This window comes from Rattus norvegicus, chromosome 2 (genome assembly GCF_021556685.1).
Source record: "Rattus norvegicus strain SHRSP/BbbUtx chromosome 2, alternate assembly SHRSP_T2T, whole genome shotgun sequence".
NCBI lineage: Eukaryota > Metazoa > Chordata > Mammalia > Rodentia > Muridae > Rattus > Rattus norvegicus.
In genome coordinates this window covers 43,175,926-43,199,785 of record NC_141535.1, presented here as the reverse complement: position 1 = coordinate 43,199,785, position 23,860 = coordinate 43,175,926, and the positions used below count along the sequence as shown (strand labels likewise).

Sequence of the window (23,860 nt, the reverse complement as noted above, 5' to 3'; positions counted from 1 at the left end):
AGAAGGGAGACAGAACAAGATGTCCTAGGCTCTCAGCATGTACGGTCCTCTGGTAAGTAGAGGATTCCCCCTCTGGGAATCACATTTTGCTGATGTCACTCTTGCTATTCTGGACTCTAGTAATCACTAAAGAGATGAATACATTAGATAGTTAATTAAATCTCTGTGTGTACTTTCAAAATGTAGCCTGAGAACCCGTAGGGTTCGCCTCCTTCCATCTGTGAAAGTTTCTTACGTACAGTGCTTGGCTTCCAGGACCGCACTAGAAATTCCAGCTTGAGGTATAAGCAAACACACAAAGTGGTTCCCATTAGGTAACCGTGTGGTACTTTTCTAACTAGCTATAGTGGAAGTCATATGTACCAAAAGGTACATTAAATGTGTGACAGGAAGCCATTTGCCCACTGGATCTGACTCTTCCCATAGAGAACAGCACTAGGGTTCTGTGAGCATGGGGCAGTGGCTCTACGAGCACTCGGGCTTTTTGACTGCTCCCCCTTCTGTGCCCTTCAACCACTAACTACACATGGAAAGCCTGAGCTCTGGGTCCAACAACAACTCCCAGGCAAACTATTCTTTTCTTGATGTGTAATAAGAAATAAGTTTATTTCTAGAAGCTTCTTTATGGTGTCTCAAAACTCACTTCTATGTACACTTGTGCAGAACTAGGGGACTACACTGAGAATTCAAAATTAGGAAAACAAGAAGAAAGTCAACAGTTGAGAGCAAAGATGCTGTTAATCCTTTTCATTTTAACACAATTTAGGTTTTGATGGTGACTTGAAATATTAAAAGCATAAAAATAAAAACTATGATACAGGAAGCTCAGCCCTCAACCACAACACTACAAATCTGTCTTAATTTTAAAATATTCTTTCAACAGAATTAGAGCTTAGCCTCTTTTGTGAAATGGGTTTTTCCCATACATAAAAGAGTGACATAATGCATCTGCAAATACTTACAGATACTCTTTATTAAAAACCGAAAGCATCTCTAAATTGGAAAGCCATTTTGTTGCTTTTTTTTTTTTTGCTAGAAATTTCACTATGATTATATGGTTCATTTTCTCCCCTAAAATTTATAAAACAAAGCAAAACAAACTTAGCCATTATAAAATAAAATAGTTCCAGGGCAAAGAATGTCTTTCTTTTCTAAGCACCGGAGCTACCGTAAAGGTCTAAGTAGTTACTTTCTAAGAAATGAGCTTTTTAAAAGAAATATGTATAATTTAGTATAATTCCTTAAAAACAATCATTTTTCTAATGAAATATTTTTTCTTCTGCAGCTTTACCATTGTGGGGAAATGTCTGTTGTTCTGTAATCAACTTGGATCAGAATGTCAGATAAAATTAAAAAGAAAATTAAGAAGAGAAATCTACTTTAAGAAAAGAAATCTGAGTTGACACGCCCCCCCGCCCGAGTATTTTGAAGCATACTTCTCTACGATGTCTTTATTCCTCTTCAAGACTAAGACGACACAAGAGCACTGCTATGAACAGACACAGTGTCCTTGAGAGCACCAGTCAACTCCCTGAAGGGGAGAGAGGGGCACATCCATGGGTGTCAATGTATTCCAATATGGCAGCTACATCTTAGCCTGGTTGCTATGGATACATCCCCATCAGAACTGTGCTTTCTATAGTCTAGACCTGTTTATGACAGGCCCAAGTGCTTCCTGTTTAGTGCCTACATCTGCATAGCACACTGTTGTCAGCTAAGAGCTAGGGGCTGCCACCATAGGGATGGCTGTGCTGCAGGCCAGAGATGCTCATGGGAGCTAAAGCACACACACTGAACATCAGACAAGGTCCAAAAACACACCAAATTTGGGGAAAACATCCCAATGCGTCCCTTTCATCTGGGATACGCTGGTAACCAGAATGCTACTGATCAAACTGTCATACAAGGAAACAAAAGGGGAGCCACTCACATGGCAGCATGGTGTTGCCTGTGCGTGATGAAAATTTTAATTTAGCAAACTTAAGACTAATTTAGAATATGTTATGTTGTGTTCTATTATACTGAGATTCCTACTGAGAACCGCTCAGAGTTCTAATAATGAAAGAAAAGCATATTTGTAAAAGCGGGAATTCTAGTGCTCAACTCTTCAATTTGAAGTGAGAAAGGACATCTGTGGTAACCCATGTCCCTTGCTAAGTCTCACTGTATGTGAACACCTATACAGGGGTACACTGATACTGAGTGCTGGGTAAATGAACTATGGGAGGCCTCGTCACCAAAATACAACAACAGCAAGCTATGCTGAGAGTCAGGAAAATCACACATAAAGGCCTTTGCAAGGTCAGAAAAAGAAGCTTTGACTTCAATTAGGAAAGCTAGAGGGTGAGGAGGGGGTTCTGGGAGGAAATGGAGTAATGCAGGCTTCATAGAGAAGGCAGCATTTCAGATGTGCGTAGGAGACTGGTCTCCTTTTTATTTTTTCCTTTCTTTCTTTATTATATATGAGTACACTATGGTTGTCTTCAGACACACCAGAAGAGGGCATCAGATCCCATTACAGATGGTTGTGAGCCACCATGTGGTTGCTGGGATTTGAACTCAAGACCTCTGGGAGAGCAGTCAGTGCTCTTAACCACTGAGCCATCTCTCCAGCCCCCTGGTTAGAGGGTTTTAAAACATTTGATTTAGAAGACTTTTACTCACAGAAAACATACAAAGATGGGCTGGAAGTCCCGTCTACTCCACACTCAATTTCTCCTGTTCCTGACACTTCACATGGGTCGCAATTCTAATTGCTACAGAAATCTAACACACACTGATGACTGGGGGTTCCTTACCCTCTAGGATAAGCCTTTTCTGTCTCAGGAGCCCACCGGAGGATGCCACATCACAGTACCTTGCTATGGGCCCTCTTGCTTGTGAGTTTCCTATGTTTTTTTTCCTTGTTTCTGGTAACCTTAAACAGTTCTGAGGAATTGTGACCTGGTATTTTGTAGAATGTCACCAACTGCAATTTGCCTGATAACTTATTCCTGTAATTGGACTGGGGAGATGTTCCGAGTAGGAGGTTAATAGATGCAAGGAACCATTTTTATCAGATCATATCAAGGATATATGGTCAATATAGCTTGCAGCTGCCAGTGTTGGCCTTGACAACCTGGCTAAGACAGTGCTTGTCAGTAGTCGCTGCAGAGTAAAGTCCCCCCAGCCCCCACCCACCAAGTTCATACTGTGCCACGTGGAAGGGAGTTGTGGTGCAGTTTCCATGTTTCGAGGCTGGAGAATGGAGTTCTCCCTTCTTCTGGGTAGAACATCCGACAGTGACTTAGGATGCTCCTGCCCAGCAGTTTGTCCTGCCCAGCAGTTTGTTTATGCCCCATATCACTGACTCAGAGAGGGCTTTTGTTTTTTTGTTGCTGTTGTTGTTTCCAGTATGGGTTGTGTACATCTGTTTTATAATTTGGGTCATAACCTAATATCACATTTTCTTGCTCAAATTGTTCCACCTCAGGCCACTGGGTGTTCTTTCGGTGTACTCTTGCATCAGGCTGGTATGTCTTCATCGGGGGAGTTCTGTGTGTGTGATCACGTCCTTCCTTTCTGGCACCGTAAGACACTCCAAGCTCTTCTTGTATATCCCCGGCCCGATTCTCTAGATGCAACTGTTCCCCTAAGGAATTCCAGTTCCCTGTTATAATGTGGTATCCCCAATTAGGGTGTAAGTGCCAGGTGTGCTCACGAGACTGGGGTATGGTTACTCGACACTCCTCTTTTCTGAAGAGGTGAGGAAATACTTATGGTGGACTAGATGGCTAAGATATTACAAAGTGGAATAGAGGGCTGTGCTCTGAACATGCTGCTTTGAACATTAAATAGTAACAGGAAGTGGTGTGCCTGGGTACTTGTAGTGCCATTTGGAAGGAGAAATGCATTTTTTATAGGGAAAAAAATGGATGGACTGTTCTTGGCTACTGCTTTCTGCATTTTTTTTTGCCAGAAAAAGCTCACTTTCAGGTAATTAAAAACAACAACAAACAAACAACAATAAAAACTCAAGGTTGGCCTTTTTTTAAGGATATATTTGTAAAATTACAGAAAGAAGCCAAAGGGGAACTCCTGAAAACAAATAGAAAAACTGGCTTTGTAAAGGTTCTGGGAGGAAACAAGAGAAAAGGAACCATTACTACAATTCCATTGGGTTAGTAGCAGCGTCACCAGGCCTCTGGAAGAGGTGGGAAGGATCAGGAATGCAGCAGACTCCTACCTAATGCACCACCCCCAAATAAAGGACTAATGATGTTCTTTTATGGATGGGAATAAATGGTGGGATGTGTTCAGTACCAACTGTGTTCCTGACTCTGTCTACAAAATTCACGAAGTCACTGTGGCAACTGTAGAAGAACAGACACACAGAAGTAAAGAGGTCCAATTTATACAAGCAATAGGCAGAAGGTTAATCCAGCCAGACAACCCTAGGGGACACTCTGCCTAAGAAGTGGGCTCCCAGGGTGGAAAACTGTCCTGCAGAGTGCACCATTCTCTCCTCTAGTGGAGGAATCTCATTGGTAGTGGAGAAAGAAAATCATGGTTTAAATCCAACATGTCCTTCTAATTGCCACAGAACTGCAATATTACTTTTGCTGCTGCTAGGTAACAAGACTCAGCATCCATTTGAGGTGGGCAAAATGTGTGGACCACAGGTGCAAGTCTTCTCATTTTGTCACTGGTCCATCGTAATATAGATGAGAGAAATAGAGCTGACGTCACTTAACTTGGAGCATTCCGATGAGTAGTATCTTTTGTAATTGCTTTGAGAGAAAGCTTAACGTATAACCCCAGACATCAAAGCACATGGGAATCACAGCACGTGAACTGCACTACCATTCAAACAGAACAGAAATAATGCTGTTTTATGTTACTACAAGAAATATAGTACTGGGTTCTCCTAAGCTCATTCTTTTTCTATAGATACATATAACTTATGAAGCACTCAGTGTACTCTGTGCACCATGCTGGACTTTGTGTATGTTGTAGTGTATGCTCTCTCTCCTTCCTTTCTTCTCTTCCTCCCTCTCCCTTCCCTCCCTACACCCCTCCCCCAGTGTCTCCATTTTACAGGCTGGGCTTGACTTCTCTCCATAGTGGTGGATGACCTTGAACTATTTGCTCCTTCTGTCCCCTTCCCGAGTGCTAGGATCACAGGCATGTACCCTGTGGCCCTGCTCATGCCGTGCAAGGGATTGAACCCAGGGCTTCAGGAATACTGGGCAGGCACTAAGTCTACCAAGTGACCTAGATCCCTAGCCACCATCCCAATCCTATTTCCCTTCTTGCTGCTGTGTTTACAAATGAAGACACTGAGCTTTGGGAAGGCAAGGCTTGCTGCCCAAATTATTAGGGAGCAAACAGCAGGGCTGGAACTTGAAACCGAGTTCTCCTGACGACAAACATCTATGTTCTTTCCACTCTGCAGAGCACTTACTCTGTAAGCACTAATGTGTGCTCTAGGCCAGCAAGTAAATGTCACTCATCTTCCTTACATAGAAAGTTCAGCAAAATATTTCCCAATGCCAAGAATACTGAACAATAACAAAAGAAAAACACTTGGTATTTTCCATAGCACAAGATCATAAAACCATTCTTACATTAGCTGCTATATCCAGTTTAACTAATGTCTTAGTGAACATCATGGACTTATCTGCTCTTTAAGAAAATATCTAGGCGCATCCCCCAACTGTTGGAGTGAAAAAATCGTCTTCCTATGACTGATATGCCATGCACTAAAGCGTTGGGTTCTTCAAAGCGTTGTCTACTGGCCTTGTTTTTGGGAAAAGAAGTTGTCCAGTGCATCTTTAACTTTGGTAAGCACGCTGTTTTATCTCAACTAAGCATTACATTTTGACTTTTTAAAAGAGTGACATAGGTAATAACACTCTGACATAGAAGCTACTATTTTCCTGTAAATCAAATCGATTGGTAATAACCGAAAGCATTCTCTTAGTAACTGATTTATTTATTGAAACATAGAAGCAAAGAGTGAGGAGTTAATTTAAGTTCACCGACACTGAACTGAACCAATGACACCATAGGCTTTTTTTCCCCTTTGTGTCTTGCTAAGTTAAAATCAAAGACCTCCCTGACTAATCAATGAAGTGAAAATCCTTATAGAAACACTTCCAAACCAGAGAGATCCACATACACATGTGCGCACACACACACACACACACACACACGTTTGTTTTAAGCAAGTATTTTGTTTTTTCTATTACTACTTAAAATCAAAGAGAACATTTTTTTCTAATTGTGGTGATATAAGTCTTTTATGCCTTTATCTTTTATGTGAGTATTTAGATACAAACTGGAAAAAAAAGCTTTACCAAATCTACCTTTGTTGAAAATTGGAAGCAGAAGACACACCAAATTCAAAATATCAAGAAGCCAAGTTCCCAGTTTCTATAGCTATACAAGAGGTTTTCTCTTTAAATTTATATGGTTATTTAGGCATATACATGAACTTATAAGAATTCTCTTTTTTTAAGTTTTAACATCTAAAAAATTTTCATTGTCACTACTTAAAATGTCTTTTGCAACTAACTTAGCCTCATCATGGAATTTCAGTCCTTCTGAGTTATCTTATGCTTGTGCAGGGCAGGGTTGGAATGTCTTAAGACTCAGTTACAGCTGTGAACATCCTATCTTCCTTCCTGAAAACCTCCTGGCCGGAAGAAAACCGTTATCCGAAGTCCCAGCAAGTGCTAGCCTGTGCTGTGCATCGGCACGCATACGCCAGCAGGGGGAGCCAGAGGGAAAACAGTTGCGAAAAACCGGCTCCTGAAGAGCAGCTTAATTTGTACTCAAAGAAGAGAAAGAGAACAGAAATGGACCAAAGAGACAAACTAAGACGCACAGCGAACTCGTAACCGTGTATGCAAAGCCAGTGCGGATGCCTTTGAAGTGAATCACACGGGAGGAAAAGCCTTATCTCTGCAAAGGATGCTCGGATCCCAACGTCAAGACCAACGGGCAGTTTGCTGGACAGCCCAGTGCGTTCCAACAGTGCTGAGCTGCCAAATGGCCCCCAAAATTTGAGAGTAGAAACAAGTTAACATTTTTAGGTTGGTTGGTTTAGGGATATTTCAAAATGGTTTCATTTTTCTCCTGCAAGCATCACTGAGCTCATATGGGAGACCTATTAAAATGAGCATTACTAGGTTACAAGAGGGTTGTTACAGGATTTGAACGGAAATCTCTGCGAACCTTGAGGCCCAGACTCCTGCCCGCTCTCATGTAGGTACTTCCCGCCTTTAAGTGACCTCTTTGAGGGGGAAGGTGTGACCAGAAATATCGTGAAAGTATTCAGCTTTTAAAGTATTTTACTTTGAAAGTAGTTAAGCTTTGCAAAATCTGTATAGAAGGACAGCAATGTACCCCCAAACTTGTACATATGTATGTCCTGAAAACTAGCAAGGCCTTGCCTTTATTTCCACTTACAGTAAACAGAAAAATGCCTCGTTCTATCTAGAATTTAAATGTGAAATTAAGAAGTGCCTGAACATCTACTTAGAACTAGTTATTCTAGTTATTTATGGATGATAAAGACGGATTACAAAAAAATCTATGACACATAAAATTTCTACCCAAAATACTCTTGTGCAGTAAACTAATAAAAGCAAATATCTCAGACAAAAAGAAACTCAAGAAAATTTGACCCCAAACTCTTATATTGTCCTTTCGAAATGGTTATTACTATGGCCAGATTATGCTAAGGAAAATGTGGCTAAAAAGCTTACATTATAATTTTTTTTAATAACTCAGCCAAGAAAAGAACAAAACACTGAATGAACCTCCAGGTCTGTCCACCTCTAAAGCTCTGAGGCCTCACTGAAATTGCCCTCAATTGCTGTTGCAGGGGGAGGGGGAAATCTGTTGAACTCTTAGGCAGATTAATGTGCATTTGAGGGTAAATGCTGTAGATGTAATCACTCAAATTAAATGCCATCTGGAACCCCTTACGCCTCCAGTACAAGCATCCAACATGTGGTACAGACACCCCTTGTCTTGGCCAAGATTTCAACCATATTCTTGTCCCAAGCAAGCAGCCTGTGCACACTGTGCAGCAATACAGAAAACATGTTGTCTTTAGACATCACCTTAAGACTACTAATTGTTATCGAGATCTTTTAAGTATATGAATTATCTGTTAGCAGGCTTAAAGATCTGGCTTCCCCAATTTCTGTCTCCCAAATCGCCTTCATAGCAGATTCTGTTATCAGTTTAAAAAAAAATCTAGACTTGCTATTTGTGCATTATTGTGGTTTTAACAAATCAAGAAAAATGTTTAAAGCTTCCGCGGAGGAGAATACTATCCTGATATCTGAAGACAAAAGAGAAAAGTGAGCTGAATATATTAATTAAATATAGGGCAATAAATTTACCAACCAAGAAGTAACTTATCAGACTCATTCACTCAGATATGATAGCCCAAAGAAGCTCAAAATGAAGGCAGGCTGTCTACAGCCTTTGGTTGACCAGTTGTCCAGTTCCGACTCACTTATCACTGGATGGAAGTGGCTTGTTTATTAAGTGAAAAGTTGATGTTACAACCATTATCAGGGACTTTTTTTTCTTCTAAGTAAACTTTCTCATCTCTGAAAGACCATGCATGGGGCTCATGAATTTAGAAATGAATGAATTTATAAAGAGATGAATGGCTTTGACACTAAAAATTCAAGCAATACTTAAATATTTAACTGGGTGAATATATATATGCATATAATGTGTCATGTCAATAATCTTTTGACCACCAGACATAAACACAGCTGAATGCATTTTGAGGAATATTTTCTCCCTTTACGACTATCTCACTTCAGCCAAATTGACCTACCTCCCAGAAGATCCTGTAGCAATTAATACAAAGTCTGAAAACATTTTCCAATGAAGATTTAAAAAAACAAAAAACAAAAACACAGAGCCCTGTCTAATTTGGTGCCCAAAATGAAAGGGATTATTTTGAGTGATCCCTGTGACATAAGTTTTCAGCCTAAAACACAGACATAAGCTACTTGACAGTTTTAAGTCACGATGTTGTTCGATCTCACATCAATTATTAAACTCAAATGCAGGTTTCAACATCGGGAATATAGATTTTAGGGCAAGCGGCTGCTCAGATGCATGGAGAGTGTGGTCAAATTATGGAGGTGGAAATAACAGGCAAATGCATGTGTCTGGCAAGGGGCTTTCAGATTTTGATCTGTCCCTTGCCACATACATACAAGAGATATGAGAACACAGGCCCACCCATAATGGCCCGCTCAGCATTTAAGGCTGGACATATTCAGCACGTGTCTTCTGATTTATAGAGCAAATGACAAAGAGAAGATTATATTTTAATAAATGTAACAATTTGTTAGTCCTAAGAGAACAATGGCACATACTGCAGCTGCAGGGAGTAACAGTCCCAGTAAGAAAGCAGTAACTGGTCATTCCGATGAAGAGCCAAGCCAAACTTAGAAATGAGGCCCAGATTCAAAAAAAAAAAAAAAAAAAAAGCAAGAATGCAGATTTGATTATCACCGTGGTACAAACCGGTGGGTCAGTAGGTGGGCGAATACTTTTAGGGAGCCCCCTTTAGTTTAAGGCCAACTTTTCACTTCAGCAACAATGTTACCTCTATGTTACAACATACAGATACAATCCAGTGGCTGACTGACAGGCTAAGGCGGGTTTTCCTTTGTTTGTTTGTTTTGTTTTGTTTTTAAATAAAATCTGCATGAGATATAAAGCAGGTGGGAAAGAAGCTAGGCCGAGCAAACGGAACCGAAAGAAAGCATCTTTCACCGGCAGATACAAGAGGTAAAACGTCATAACCCTCCTGACCTTGTACATAGGTGTCCAAAACTACAAAAATAGCTTAAAGAGACAACTACTTGTAATTGCCACATATCCCTATTGACTCTTTCAGCCATTTGCATCAAATACTTAGAAGCCTTACTCCCTGGCCTCTAGGCCAGTCGATCAATAAAACCCACACAATCTTAATTATTTCTTTGCATAACTGAAGACATAAAACACATGATTTTGTTGTTGTTTTAGATGCAACTCTGAAAGCACTCTACCTTATTTCCCAGGCTACTTGAAGGCTGTCTGATGCTAAAGGTTACTTCGCAGCCCACCATGCTCCCTTAACTGCTAAGACCAGCAGCGCTTTGGCACATATGACACAAATGCCCAGCTGAAGCCTTCTGGTAGCTAAATGACCTCAGAGACCTCGACTTGTTCTCCAAGAACTGAAGGAGACAAAGGCAGCATAAGGACCCTTCTAACTTTGTTCTCTGCAGACGGTGCACACAGGGAACAGAATATTTAAAGGTTCAGTCCTTACAATGTACCCTGAGAATCGGAGAAATGGGAGTGAGGGTTGCAAGTTCAGTGAACTCTTCTGAGTTTGAGGGAGGTAGGAGGTGGCGTCCTGCAACTCTTATTTCCAACAAGGAATCTTAAGCAGTACCTTCGGTAATATGCAACGCCACCACCAGACCCTACTGGGTTTCTGCTGCAAGGGCAAAGTGTCACTCAAAGGACCCTTCGTCCTAGGCATACTCGAACTATGCCAAAGTTGCTTTTGTAAAATGCTTAATCTACCTGAAGAGAGGTGTGCAAACAGGAACCTCCCTCCAAAGGAGCAGAACAGCTAACTTGCAGTAAGCGTGACAAAATTATCTCTGTATTTCCCCTGGCCACAGGGATCGGTGATTCCCCAGCGTGGGAAACAGCAGTCTAGCGGCGTCACTGACACCCGAACCAGAACAGGGGCTTACCTTGTTGGAGGCCATCTCACTGACGGAGTGCCTGGTCTGCAGGGTCTCTAGCTGGTCCAGACACCAGTCCAGCTCCTCCAGGGTCTCGCTGGCCAGTTTCTGGTAGGCCTCCTCTGCGAAGAGACAGGGAAAGGGGGACTCAGTTCTTAAGCGCTTCACCGGACCACCAGCGAGTTCAAAGGGGGCCATCCTGCCGTACCCCGCCATGCTCGGATGCCCGGTGCCCGCACATGAGGGCTGCTCCTTCATATTGCAGAGCCCGGCGGCGCGCGGGGGGCTGAGGTTGGATTAGTGGGGCCGGGCTCAGGCTGGCCGAGATGCTCCAGCTTGACGTCGCGGGTCAGCCTCCAGGGAGGGGCGCAAAGTGCTGCAAGGCCAACTTTGGCACGGGGACGGCGGGCGTATTCTCAGCGGTGCGAGCTGGGGCTTCCCTGAGCTTGGATGCTGCCCCTGGTGGCCGGCTCAGGGGAGAGGGTGAGAGCAGGGGCTCGCCCCACAGATGGGCGAGCAGCTCACGGGCGTCCGCGTCCCGCAGCCCCGGCTCCACGTCGCCACCCGCTAAGAGCCCCGCGCACGAAGCGAATGAATCAGCCGCGGCCGCCGTTTCCTGTTTTGTCGCTCAAGTCCGCGGGCGGGCGGGCGCAGCGCCGCTCCATGCTGGCTTTCCGGGAACACTCCCCCTCGCGCCCCTCGCGGCCCCGCGGCGCTGTCTGGCTCCCCCGCGACTCCTTACGAAAGGGTTCCGAGTTGCAATATGCTGTCCGGACCGCCCTCCCCGCCACCTCGCCGTGGCATGGCCCAGAGGCAGCCCGCGCCACTGCTTTGAAGCGCAGCCGGGAGGCGCGGCTGTGCGCGCGTGTGTTTGCTGCGCTGCTGTGGAGCTGTCTTGCACCAGAGCAGCGGAAAACCCGGCGTGGAGCACCCGCCGCCCGCCGCCTGGGGTCCCCGCGGGTCTCAGGCGGGGCTCGATCGTCCCCCAGCGCGCAGGCGGCTGTGATCGCACACCTGCCCCGCGGGGACCCTGGGGCGCACAGTGGAGTCCTGGGCCCTCTGCCCCAGCGCAGCCTGCCAGGCCCCGGAGTCCTGCGCGCAAGGTGACTTAGGACAGGCACTACCCTTCCTGCAGGCTTAGGGTTCCCTGGGTTTGTGTCCCAAAGGTTAGGAATTACTTACTCAAAGGGGATTATGGAAATAAAATAATTTCTACTGGAGGCAGACTGTCAGTACCCAGTGAACCCCTCTAAAATTTGGGTTAGATGTAAACAGACAAACCACAATGTTGAGGGATCAGAATGCCTTAGAATGTGACAACAGGCTACACTTCACCATTAACAAAGAGTTACCTTAAAGGAACAGCAATGGGAATGAATGGGGCAAGGACAGTTCACACATTCCCTGAGGGGGTGTCTCCTCTGCAGAATGCAGAAGAACATCCTGGACTTGGGGCTCCCAAGACAGAAAGTCTAGAGGTCTATTTCTGCTCACTGTGGATGAAATGAACTACCAGAAGCATTGTGGGGAAATGGGTTCTGTTGATAAAAGCAGACCCAGGAAACTTGGGCACTTTCCCTAATCCGATCAGTTCTAAACAATAATGGCAGTATTATTTCAGAAAGAGAAAAGTCGAAACCCCAGAGCTCTATACTACAAAACTGACAGCAGACAGCAAAAACCTTCTGTGAAGTGGTGGGGTTCCCCTTTTCATCTCCTGCTCTACAGTATTGTGGGGAAAAGAAATTCTTCTGTCCAAATGTAGATTCCATTAATTATCAGACATGACAAAGAACCTCAGAATTCTGGGATTTCCTTAAATCTGTAAAAATTTCAGTAACTTTGAGAATGCGTGAGGCTTGCCTCGTGCCTTGTCCTTCAACATGATCGAGCTGTATGCTCTCCATTTTGACTGCCTTGAATTGAAATTTGCCTCTCTTACTGTGCTTTCCCCAGTCACTAATCTCCAAACAGAACTTAAGTCAGCAATTGCTTAACCCTCTTGAACTGGAATTTAAGGTTGATACTTCTTTAACAATGGATCCAGCAGAATTCAGTTTTCTGTATTATATTTCAGTCTTTATTTTTTTTTTAATGAGGAACAAAAGTTCAGGAGAGTTTCAATTTAATGTTTCGAGACACTTAGACAAGGGCTTTCCCTTTATGTGGGTGAGTGGTATAGCGACATGAGCAACTGATTTCACAAGATCCAGTTCATATTCCAGTCATAGCTTAGCCATTTTGACTACTAGAAATCAAGTAAGGTCACATACAGACATCCCAAAATGTTCTGTGTGCTCTCTCTATATTTAAAGAATGAAATTACCCTCCAGCACTGGTAGATCCTGGTGAGAGAATCTTTACATACAACAGAATGAACACATTTCTTTTATAAAACCATTGGTGGATTTGTCGAGTTAGAATTTTCTTCTTCCAGACTCCTAGACTGAGGCAGCGTGACTAGCTACAGATTTTCAAGGTCATTATTAAGTGTTCACGTTCAGGAATTTTAACCCCCACTGTTCTAAGCCATGGTGTAACTGACATTTAGGTCCCTCCTCCCCTGTCGAGTGGGGGAATTCAATGTAGAGTTGCCAGCTATCCTACAGGAAATTGAGTCACCACACCAAACAACACACCTAAATGTCATCTGCAGCTAGCTGGACAAACACAGCGAACCAGTTTTATGTTGGCCTTTACCAAGAATACACATCACGTTCGTTAATAAAATGCCCCCCTAGGGGGTCATATAGGCTGTGGCCCTCCTTAAAAATGTATGGAAACGCTTCTATTTAGCTGTGTGTGCGAATCTTGCTTCATTTGAGAAGCTGCTGAAAGAAAACACCCCACCAAACACTATTGGCTGAACTCCATGTAGACTGGGAGTTCAGTCAGTCGGGGAATGACAATAAGCATTGTTATTCTGTGTTCTTCAAGGCACCCTGAGCTGTGCAATCCCCATGTGTCTGCTTTAACTCTCCGGAGGATAAGTAATACTCAATGTTTGTGAGCCAGCACTTGGCTTCCGTCATAGAAATGTGCGCAAGGGTTCCCCTGACACATGGCCTGAAAGCTTGCCAAGGGCTTCAGGAGAGGATGCAGAGGCAGCAGCTTGTCTTTGAAAGGGAAGAGCACCGTCAGCTAGGAGCCACAGCAGTTGGCTAGGGGCTGCGCTCCTTTTCTTGTGAAATGTCGGACCTATGACTCTTACCCACAACTTACTGAGAGGTTAAAAAAAAATCCCTGCTATAGGACATGAAACTTTGTAACTGCTAGCTAGTTTCTTTGTCAATATTTGTGGGGCTAAAGGTCAGTGTAAGTCTGTCGTCATTCCTAGAGAGGCCTACTACGAGAGCGAGAGAGAGAGAGAGAGAGAGAGAGAGAGAGAGAGAGAGAGAGAGAGAGAGAGAGAAGGGGGAGAGGGGAAGAGAGGGGAGGGAGGGAGGGAGGGAGAGAGAGAGAGGACAGACAAACTTCGGGTGTCATTTGCTACTTACTCTTCCTAAAATTTCATACAGAATGATCACAGCTGACTCTGATTGCTTTCAAATTAAAGCAAATACATCAGTCAGCTTCTAAGAGAAAATGCTCAAACATGCCTTTTTAATTAATTCCAGTTCCTCCTCAGCCAACCCCCACTTAAAAGTCCTTTGTTCCTAAGGGGAGAATTGATGGTGTCTGGGGTAGGTAGACTTCTACCTCACACATGAGCTAATCACTTCTCAGCTCTGCTACAGGAAAAGATCTGTACAGTGCATTTTATCTGATGGGAAATACATGAAGGCCTGGCTTCTCTGTGCGTGTGTGCAGGTGACATACTGAAGCCGAGAGCTGATGGCAAGCGGCCCCTCATACCCTAGGATATTTCTGGAATCACCTTCTTGTATTGAAGTATTTTTAAATCTTACAAAATCTATAAATGTTCACTCCTGGCTTCAAAGCTATGTTCAAAGTGAAGATGTGTGTAATTTTGTGAATGTTCTTCCTATCTCTCACTAGCTGTGAATCTTTTTTTTTCCCCTCCTAAAGCTGACGAGTGCTCTAGTAGAATTTTGCAAATGGCTTGAGGTCTATTCATGTCTAGTCTGATCAATAACTCAATATTTATAAGGCAGTACGTGTCATGAACTTTATTAGAGTTCACAGAAACATAGTGTGTATGTGTGTGACCCTTATCCAAGGGGAGACTAGAGCCCATCGCCGATGACAACTTTAGCACCATACGGTAAAAAAGGAAGGAGGTGAATTGGCTGTGGGACAATAAAAAAGAGGGCTGTTCAAGTCCTCTTGGACACGGGTGGGGCAGGGAAACCTTAATTTTGAGAAAAGAAGCAGAATGCGGCAGTTACTAGAGATTGTCAAAACCACCCACACACCTTTGGGCTCATCTAGGAGAGCCTTCTAGGAACAGTTGACTGAAGGGCCAGGAGCCTTCTTGAGTGTGAACAGCATTAAATCATCAGCCAGGGCCCCTGATTGAACAAACAGGGTGAAAACAGCAAGTCAAGTGGGTATCAGCACTTCCCCTGTTCTCCATGAGATGTGATCCATACGGAGTGCCAGTCATGTGTGCCTGCCTTCATGAACCTCATATACGCCTTCCTTACCTACACTGACTCTGCTCACGTTGCCTGTGTGGTTTCTCGGGCATTTGATGATAGTATCAATCACTAATGCATGGAAGAGAACAGGGGAAGGCAGAAAGGATATTTCAGATGATCAAAAGCAGCAAACACCTGGACCTATGAACAATGAATACCCATGGCCGTGCACGGAGGAGACAGAAGTGCCCCAGAGAGCCTTGCTCAGGGGAAAGAGGCATGGAAGAAAATCTGAGAAATCTGGCACATCAGCAGACACTGGCTGTGCAAATCTCAGGGATCAGTGGGTGGGAATGTTGGACTGTGTTCACAAGTAGGAGCTGTTGAATCACTCAGCTCACTGTGTGACGTGGATCTTGCTTTGTTCGAGGTGGAATACTCTAGGATTGCACAACACATGGGATTGTAGGAGGTAAGACCAGTGGACAAGAATATTGCTTTTGGAAATATTTATGTTATATTAATATATAAGACTGTTTTTATGAGACAATCTCTGGATTAAAATTCCATAGAAGCAGCTGGGATGGTAGCACACATCTTTAATTCCAGCACTAAGGAGGTAGAAGTTGGTGGATCTCTGTGAATTCAAGGCCATTCTCATCTACCAAGAGAGTTCCAGAGCAGTCAGGGCCACACAGTGACACCCTGTCTTAAAAAACAAAACAAAACAAACAAATCCTACAGAGACATTTGATTCTCTCATTTGTTATACATAAATAGAAAGTCTTGCCCAGTATGACTCAAGACAGCACTGGCTTTTTCTTCTTTAAAACTCTCAAGTTACTTTCTTCTACAAAGAAAAGTACAAGAATAAGGAGATGGGGGTTAGTGATACAGAAAGAAAGAAAGAAAGAAAGAAAGAAAGAAAGAAAGAAAGAAAGAAAAAAGAGAGAGAGAGAGAGAAAGAAAGAAACAAACAAACAAACAAACTAAGGTTGGTGAATGGATGGATGGATGATGGATGATGGATGGATGGACGGATAGGTGGGTGGATGGATGGACAGACAGATAATTTGGCTTATGGGATAATGGCACACTATAAATTTCCCTTCCTCAGTCTTTACAAAACTGGTTGAGGTAGTGAAACACTGAGTTGCTTTAATTCATTGAAGAGACTGAACTTAACACCAGGTTGTCTCAAGTACAAATGTCTTCCTGAGCTGGGAGTGCAGCAGAGAAAAAGCAGCAGGCCTCTGGGGATGGGCTTTTATTCACAGAACTGGAGTGCAAGCCAGTTGAGATCATATATCTGGGTTAGGAACCCCATGGACATGTAATCAACTATGACCAGGTATTATTCCTTGAGAGATATTGAAGAAATAGCAGTTTACACATCCCAATACCTGCAAAGCATAATTCACTGATTGTGATTGAGCTCAATTTTGGGATGGTGTGCACATTTCATATTTAAAACTAAAATATAAATTATTTCAGGAAAATAAAGTTATTGCTGGATAGGAAGTCCTGGAATATTCATTTCTGCCCATCTCCTTCCCACTCCTACCATATTCCCACTTAGTCCTTAACCAGTAAACTCAACAGCTTCTTCTTGATTTCTCCAATCACCTGCTGCAATCCAATCTCCATCTGTTCATTTCTACGTGGCTACAATATCTTCCTGTCTTCCTGGGTTCACTTTTTCTCGGGATAGATCAGGAAAGTCCTGAATAGACTTTGTTTTCAACGTGTCATGAGTCTGATGTGCAAGCCCCCATCTCCTTGAACTATTATCACGCTTATGTTCACAGAGAACTCTTCTTCCCCTTGCTTTAATTACCTTTCTAAACTCTGCCCTTGGCATCCCCCAACAGGACTGCAATGCCTGTGGGGAAAGGGTGTGGGGAAGAACCACTTGGGAGATGGTTCAGGAACAGTGCCTGCTTTATTGCACATGGGCAACTGCATACCTAGCGGTAGTCCATCACCTGTGATGAGTTAGTACAGTACCTCGGGCTAGACAGTGAGCATTCATGCTGTCAGAGTCTGTGCTGAGGAAAAAGCACATACAAAAGACACGTGCAGATTGTGGACACGTCAGCAGCAGGGCAGTTACGGGCTACTCAAGCTACTTCAGGTCTGTGCTCTGACTTCTGAGAATATGCAGGAGCACGATGTGCCACATTTCTTACTTAGAAGCACAGTGTGCCAGGTAGGTCAGTCAGCCAGGTCATTGCCTGCATTTTCTCCTACAAAAAAGTGGGTTTTCTTAACCAGCCCACCTACAACGTTACCTTCTCAGTTGTTCAGCCTGGACATGATTTTGCTAGCCTTTGTCTCTGTGATTTTCTGTACTTGTATCTAGGCAAATAGAAAAGGAAAAAGAAAAAGAAACAAAAAGAAAAGAAAAACATGTCTAGGATAGATCCTGACATTTACAGGATTTCAGAAGAAGGTTATGTGTCAATAATCAAGGAGTATCCTTGTTTTGAAGCACAGAAGAATATTTTTTCCAAGTCAGATTCAAGCAGCAATATAGTCTGACCATGGCTCCTTAGATATATTCATCTCTCTCTCTCTCTCTCTCTCTCTCTCTCTCTCTCTCTCTCTGAAGAGCTTCAGTAGTTAAGCGAATCAGTGTTTTGCTGGTTAAATATGGATATTAAAATCTAAATGACAGGGAATACACACACACACACACAAACACACACAGCATGTGCAGTAAGTGTAAATTGAAATTACATCATAATTAATATATAGGTAAGAAACTTGGGCAGCAATAGTCAAACACAGTAAAAATCACCGCTACCCTAAACCAAAACTGAAAGAAGGCATTCTCCTGAAGATGTAGTGAGGGGCCTTGCAGACCCCATGCATGAGCAGCTTAGCACAGTGGTCACCTTCCCTTCCAGTAGCCATGACTGCCTTTCTATTTCCCCTTCAATGCAATACTCAGCACGACGTCCTTCGCTATGTCATTATTATGTCTTCCAGTTCACTGTCATCTCATCCCGTTTGTTTCCCTAAAGCCCAAACTCTGTCCACATGTATACATTGCTACATTTTCCTTTTCTTTTCCAAGAAGTTACTAAGCCTCACGCCTTTGATAAAATCTTTCCTGAAACATGATGCTTCAGTCTTAAAAATATTTTTGTGACCTTTATGACTCTAACTGTCTTGTGTATCTGTACATGTTTTCACCACAGACTTTATTCGTATGTGTCCTGTGTAGACCACCATTTACATCTTTGACTCCCCTTCCTGGCAGGCACAGCACCTTAAATGGCTGCCCATCAGGGGGTCATGGATGGAAGGTGAACTCTCTCCTATCTCTGCAATTTAGAAGGCATGATGCATCTTAACTTTTTTTGGAAGCCTAATACATCCTTGGAGAATCTTATTCAAATATCCCCAGAAAATTTAGCATAAATTCATATGACCAATATATTTTTTTTAAATTCTAAGTGTGCATAGGCCTTCCCAGAGTTACCAAGGACTCTAGGTTGAAAACTAATGTCTAAGGAAGGGACAAACCATATTTTAATCCACACTGCCCCCGGAAACATATTCAGAATCAGGATCCGCCCTCTTCTTTAACTATCTTAAAAATCACTGCTTGACATCCAAGCCTCCTTCACTGTAAGTCATCTAAAGGAAAGTAATACCAGAGATACAGTCATTACATTTAAAATAATGGAAGTGTGTCAAGGACACACACACACACACACACACACACACACACACACACACACACACACACACACTTCCCAAAAGACTGGGATTTTGTGTTAGACAAAGCTTTCAGAACTCTTAAAGTCAGGGCTGGGGATATGGCTCAGCGGTCTACATCACAAACATGAAGATCAGAGCCCCAGATCCCTGGCATCTGGGTAAAATTCAGGTGGGTGTGGTGTAATCCTTGCACTTGGGAAGAAAAGACATGGTTGCTACTGCAAGCTACTAACCAGACTACCTGAATTGGTGAGCTCCAGGTTCAGTGAAAGGATCTGCTACAGAAAATTATGTGGGGAACAACCAAGGAAGGCACTAAATGTCTACCCTGGCTCCATGTAAACATATGTGTGATAACTCACATACACATGAGCTTATACACCTGCACACATATAAAGCACATGTGGTGGTTTGAATATGCTTGGTCCAGGAAGTGGCATTATTAGAAGGCATGGCCTTGTTAGAGTAGGTGTGTCTAAGTTGGAGGAAGTGTGTCACTGGGGGTGAGCTTTGAGACCTCCTCCTAGCTACCCGGAAGATAGTTTTCTCCTCGTTTCTTTTGGAGCAGGATGCAGCACGCTCAGCTCCTTTGTTAGCACCATGTCTGTCTTCATGCTAGCATGCCTCCTGCTATGATGATAATGGACTGAACCTCTGAACTGTAAACTAGCCCCAATGAAATGTCCTTTATAAGAGCTACCTTGGTCATGGCATATTTTTATAGCAATGGAAACCCTAAGACAGCTCACATATAGAAAAAGAAAAGAAAGCCATGTATACTATGGACAGAGCCTCAGAAAGACAAGAATTTCTTATGCTAATATTTATTCTCATTGAATGATATCCCCATAAATGAGAATACAAAGCCATTTATAAACTGGAGATTATACCAGGGACAGACCCTCTCCCCCAGTTTCCTCCAGGAAGTATAATGTCAAACCAGAAAAAGCAGTACCTTGAATCGCTCAGATTTGGGACTCTAGAATTCTACCTGTGTAATTGTTCTATGCAATCCTTATGTAGCACTTGCACATTTGCCTCTATTTGATAAATTAGAGATTACACCATTGTTATGAAAAATGGATATGAAAATAAGTGTAAAACCCCAAGGGCAGTATCTGATTTATAGTAAATACTCAAACAGTACTAAGTATCCTGACCCACCTTACAAAGTAGCTTACTTAAGCTAGTCTTAAGATACTTAGACTATGGGAACACCCCTATTAATATTCCTGACCATAAAGCAATTATATTTTTTCTATCAACAACATCAACACTTAAGTGCTAATCAATTAAGACCTGAATGTGAATGAAGAACCCCAGGCCCTGAAGAGCCTTTGTTTGACTGTATCAAGCCATGCACGGTCCCTGTACATGAAAAGATGATCAGGCCACAGTATCGGTCACAACCGAGCATCACGTCCAAGGCAGTTACAAGAAGAATCACTGCAAACACCTCCCAAAGAATGTGCCAGGGAACGCAACCATTACAATATTCTTGCAAATAGACATCTTTTTGTCTAAACAAGCTTCATGTGTGCAGAGAAACCACGTGTGCAGCTGCTTTCCAGAGATTTGGAATGGCTGCGAACTACTCAGAAGCTAGTCTGTCACTTAACAATGTCATCTAAACTTCGAACTGTTTTCTTTCCTTTGCCATTATAATCTCTTGATAAACGGTACCTTAAAACAAGACCCATAAATCATATGTCAAATAAATCTGCAAGATAATCGTAATTATGCAACACATAGGTTTCTACAAATTGGGTATCTCCATTTTAAAACCTTCACTCCTCCTGACTTTACAGTCCTACTGTGTATGTATATATGCATATGATATATATATATATGCATCCATGTTTTCATTCATGTACACATTGTATCTGTAAATTATTTTGAAATGGGATCTTGCTACATTGCTCAAGCTAGTTTTGAGTTATCCGCTGACTTTAGCCTCTGGAGTAGATGGGTTTACAAGTTGGTATGTGTAATTTGCTCCTTGTTTTCTTCCTCATTTTTTCTCCTCAAAGAGCACTCAAAAGCCCCATCCACATCTACAGCTTCTCTGTGATGTGCTAGTTGCTGTGAAATTCAAGAACATGAAAAGATTCAGTGACCCAGACCTAGGAGAGATCTTACAATATCATGCGGACAAAGTCACACACAAGATCCGCTGCTGTCCACTGACGGTCTGAGGTGGTACATACATCATTCATCTGAGAGTACTGCTGGAGTTCAGAGAAGGGGAGTGGGGGTATGGACCGAGGCTGAGTGAGAAGAGAACATGGAAGAAGATGTCCTGAACGGAAAATCAGCCACAGAGTCTGATTTGAAAGGCTTTGGGGGGGGGGGGAGTCAGGTTAGCACTGTTTCCAAATAGAAGACATTGCTAGAAATCCTGAAAAATAGAAGTCCTGAAAAAGGCTTGCACTCATGGGCAGTAAAGGAGTGGAAAAGATCCCTTCCAGGGAGAGGTGGGAAAGAGAGTTGAAAACATAAACGTGTGGCCCTGAGCTAATGGATATTGTGGGCATTAGGTAAGTGCACTAGTCGTCCGGGAGACAAGGCAGGGCATTCGGAAGGCACTGTAGTGCTGGGGTGGGAGGGACAGGAAGCAGCAGACTCCTGGAGACAGACCCTGTAATGCTGCTGTCATGGGTCACAGAAGCACTGGGTTCAAACAGCAGCTGGGCAAGCCAGCACCATGTGGAAACCTTGGACAAAGTGTTTCTCTGTATTTTACTTTGTTCTTTTGTATGGTAGGACCCCAAAACACATCTCTTAGAAGGTTACTCTGGCCATTTTCACACATTTTACTGGATTTTTAAAGACTATCAAAATATCCACGTCCTAATTTCTTTTTAATTGGACTTGCTTAAGTTTAAATGCATGATGTATTTATAAAATATTTACTAAGTCTACCACATGTAATGTGTAAGAGCTGCTTTTTTATAACTATTATCTCCTCCCACTCTCTTCCTAAAACACAATACTAACAGACGATCCTGCTTTGGTATGTCCTTTTGATACTGATAGGAGACCACAGTTTCCTGTACCACTCAAAAAATAAGACAACTAACAAATTCACAATAATTCAGCATATCCACTATTTTACTGGAAAACAACTCAATATTTTGAAAGTGTTCTGTCTTTGTGAACTCCAGGCCCTAGCTTACCCTTTCAGTACCCCTTCAAAGTCCCCCCCAAAATAACCAGAGAACTCAACTTCTGTGGGGTGTCACTGTGGCCTTCTGGATGTCTCCATTCATTCCTACAGGGGTTGGAAGGATTAAATAAGATCCACTGGCTTATATTCATCAGTGAGATGCAGATGTGTACACACAAGCGTATGTATGTATATTCTATACTATGACACAGATGGTTTGCTCAAAATTGGATGTACAATGAATGCTATTGTTAACTGTGCTCCTTTTTGAAGTTTTGTGAGTGCTGGTTGCTAGTATAAAATCATGCACAGGAATTTTGTGATAGTATTTGTTTCAAATAAGATGTTAATAGTCAAAATTGTTAATAGTCTTTAATAAGCCATATGTCTTAGTTTCACTGAAAAAAGGAATAAGACAAATTATACATACATCATGCTAATTCAATCTATGTATAATTAAAGCAGTATAAAAGCAAATATAAGTATGTATATATGTATATATTTATTATATGCACACAGATTCATATTTTATCCAGTGTACAGGGAATGGGAACAGAACCTCATGTGAAATGATATTTTTCCTTACAATGTCCATTTCAATCTGTTGTTTTCTATTCTACATAATCTACTAAAGTATTGCTATAACCCACTAGGTTGAAGCATACCAATTTGAAGCATAACAATTCATTTGAAAATATAAGAGCCAGAATTAGCATGTCTAATGACTGCAAGTTTTATTCTTGTGTTTCATCCCTCCCCTTTGTAACCCCCACTCCTGCTTCTCTCCTTCATGTGAGAAGTCCAGTATTGGGCTCTCTGTGGTATAACATATTTATAAATATGTTCTCTGCACATTTGTGAGATCCCTTGGAGCACTTTATATGCTAGGTATATAAAGCAGAGGGGACTCACTAAGAGGCTATAAAAGTCACCACATTGAGAGAGCGAAGAAATGAACGAATGAAAATGGTTCCAGTTAGCCAGATTGTAGAGAGCAAAAAACACTATTGGAATGTTGGCCACCTGTTGCTAGATTTTGTCTTTTAGATTCCTATCAGCCACACTTTTTAAAAGTTAAATACTTTTTTTTTCCTTTTTTCTTTTTTTTTTTTTTTTTCGGAGCTGGGGACCGAACCCAGGGCCTTGCGCTTGCTAGGCAAGTGCTCTACCGCTGAGCTAAATCCCCAACCCCAAAAGTTAAATACTTTAAGAAACAATTAAGAGCATGGGCTTCAGTGATCATACTCCCTACCCTCACCCGTGTGTGTGTGTGTGTGTGTGTGTGTGTGTGTGTGTGTGTGTGTGTGTGTGTGTTCAGGTATGCTGACTAGTTTTATGTCAACTAGTTTGACACAAGCTAGAGTCATCAGAGAGAAGGAAGCTTGGGGCCCTCAGCTGAGAAAGTACCGTCATAAGATCATAAGGTCAGGCTGAAGAGAAGCCTGTAGGGCATTTTCTTAATGATTTCTATAGTGATGGATATGAAAGGTTGAAGTCCATTGTGGGTGGTGCCACCCCTGGACTGTTGGTCACGGGTTCCCTAAGAAAGCAGGCTGAACAAGCAAGGGGTATTAAGTTAGTAAGCGGCACTCCTCCACAGTCTTTTCCATTGGCTCTGTCTCATCCAAGGTCCCTGCTCTGTTTTAAGTTCCTGC

The 23,860-nt window shown here is 42.6% G+C and overlaps 1 protein-coding gene across 14 annotated transcripts in view; it reads right to left on the bottom strand.

Annotated features, from left to right (window-relative positions):
* The window catches only part of Pde4d (phosphodiesterase 4D), a 1,511,604-nt gene that overhangs the window by 39,078 nt on the left and 1,448,666 nt on the right, over positions 1-23,860 (bottom strand). For 13 of the 14 annotated variants that reach the window (XM_087616181.1, XM_087616183.1, XM_087616180.1 and 10 more), the window contains 1 exon segment: positions 10,779-10,891. In XM_087616181.1, the coding sequence (XP_087472307.1) occupies positions 10,779-10,891 (113 nt within the window). 14 annotated transcript variants of the gene reach the window in all.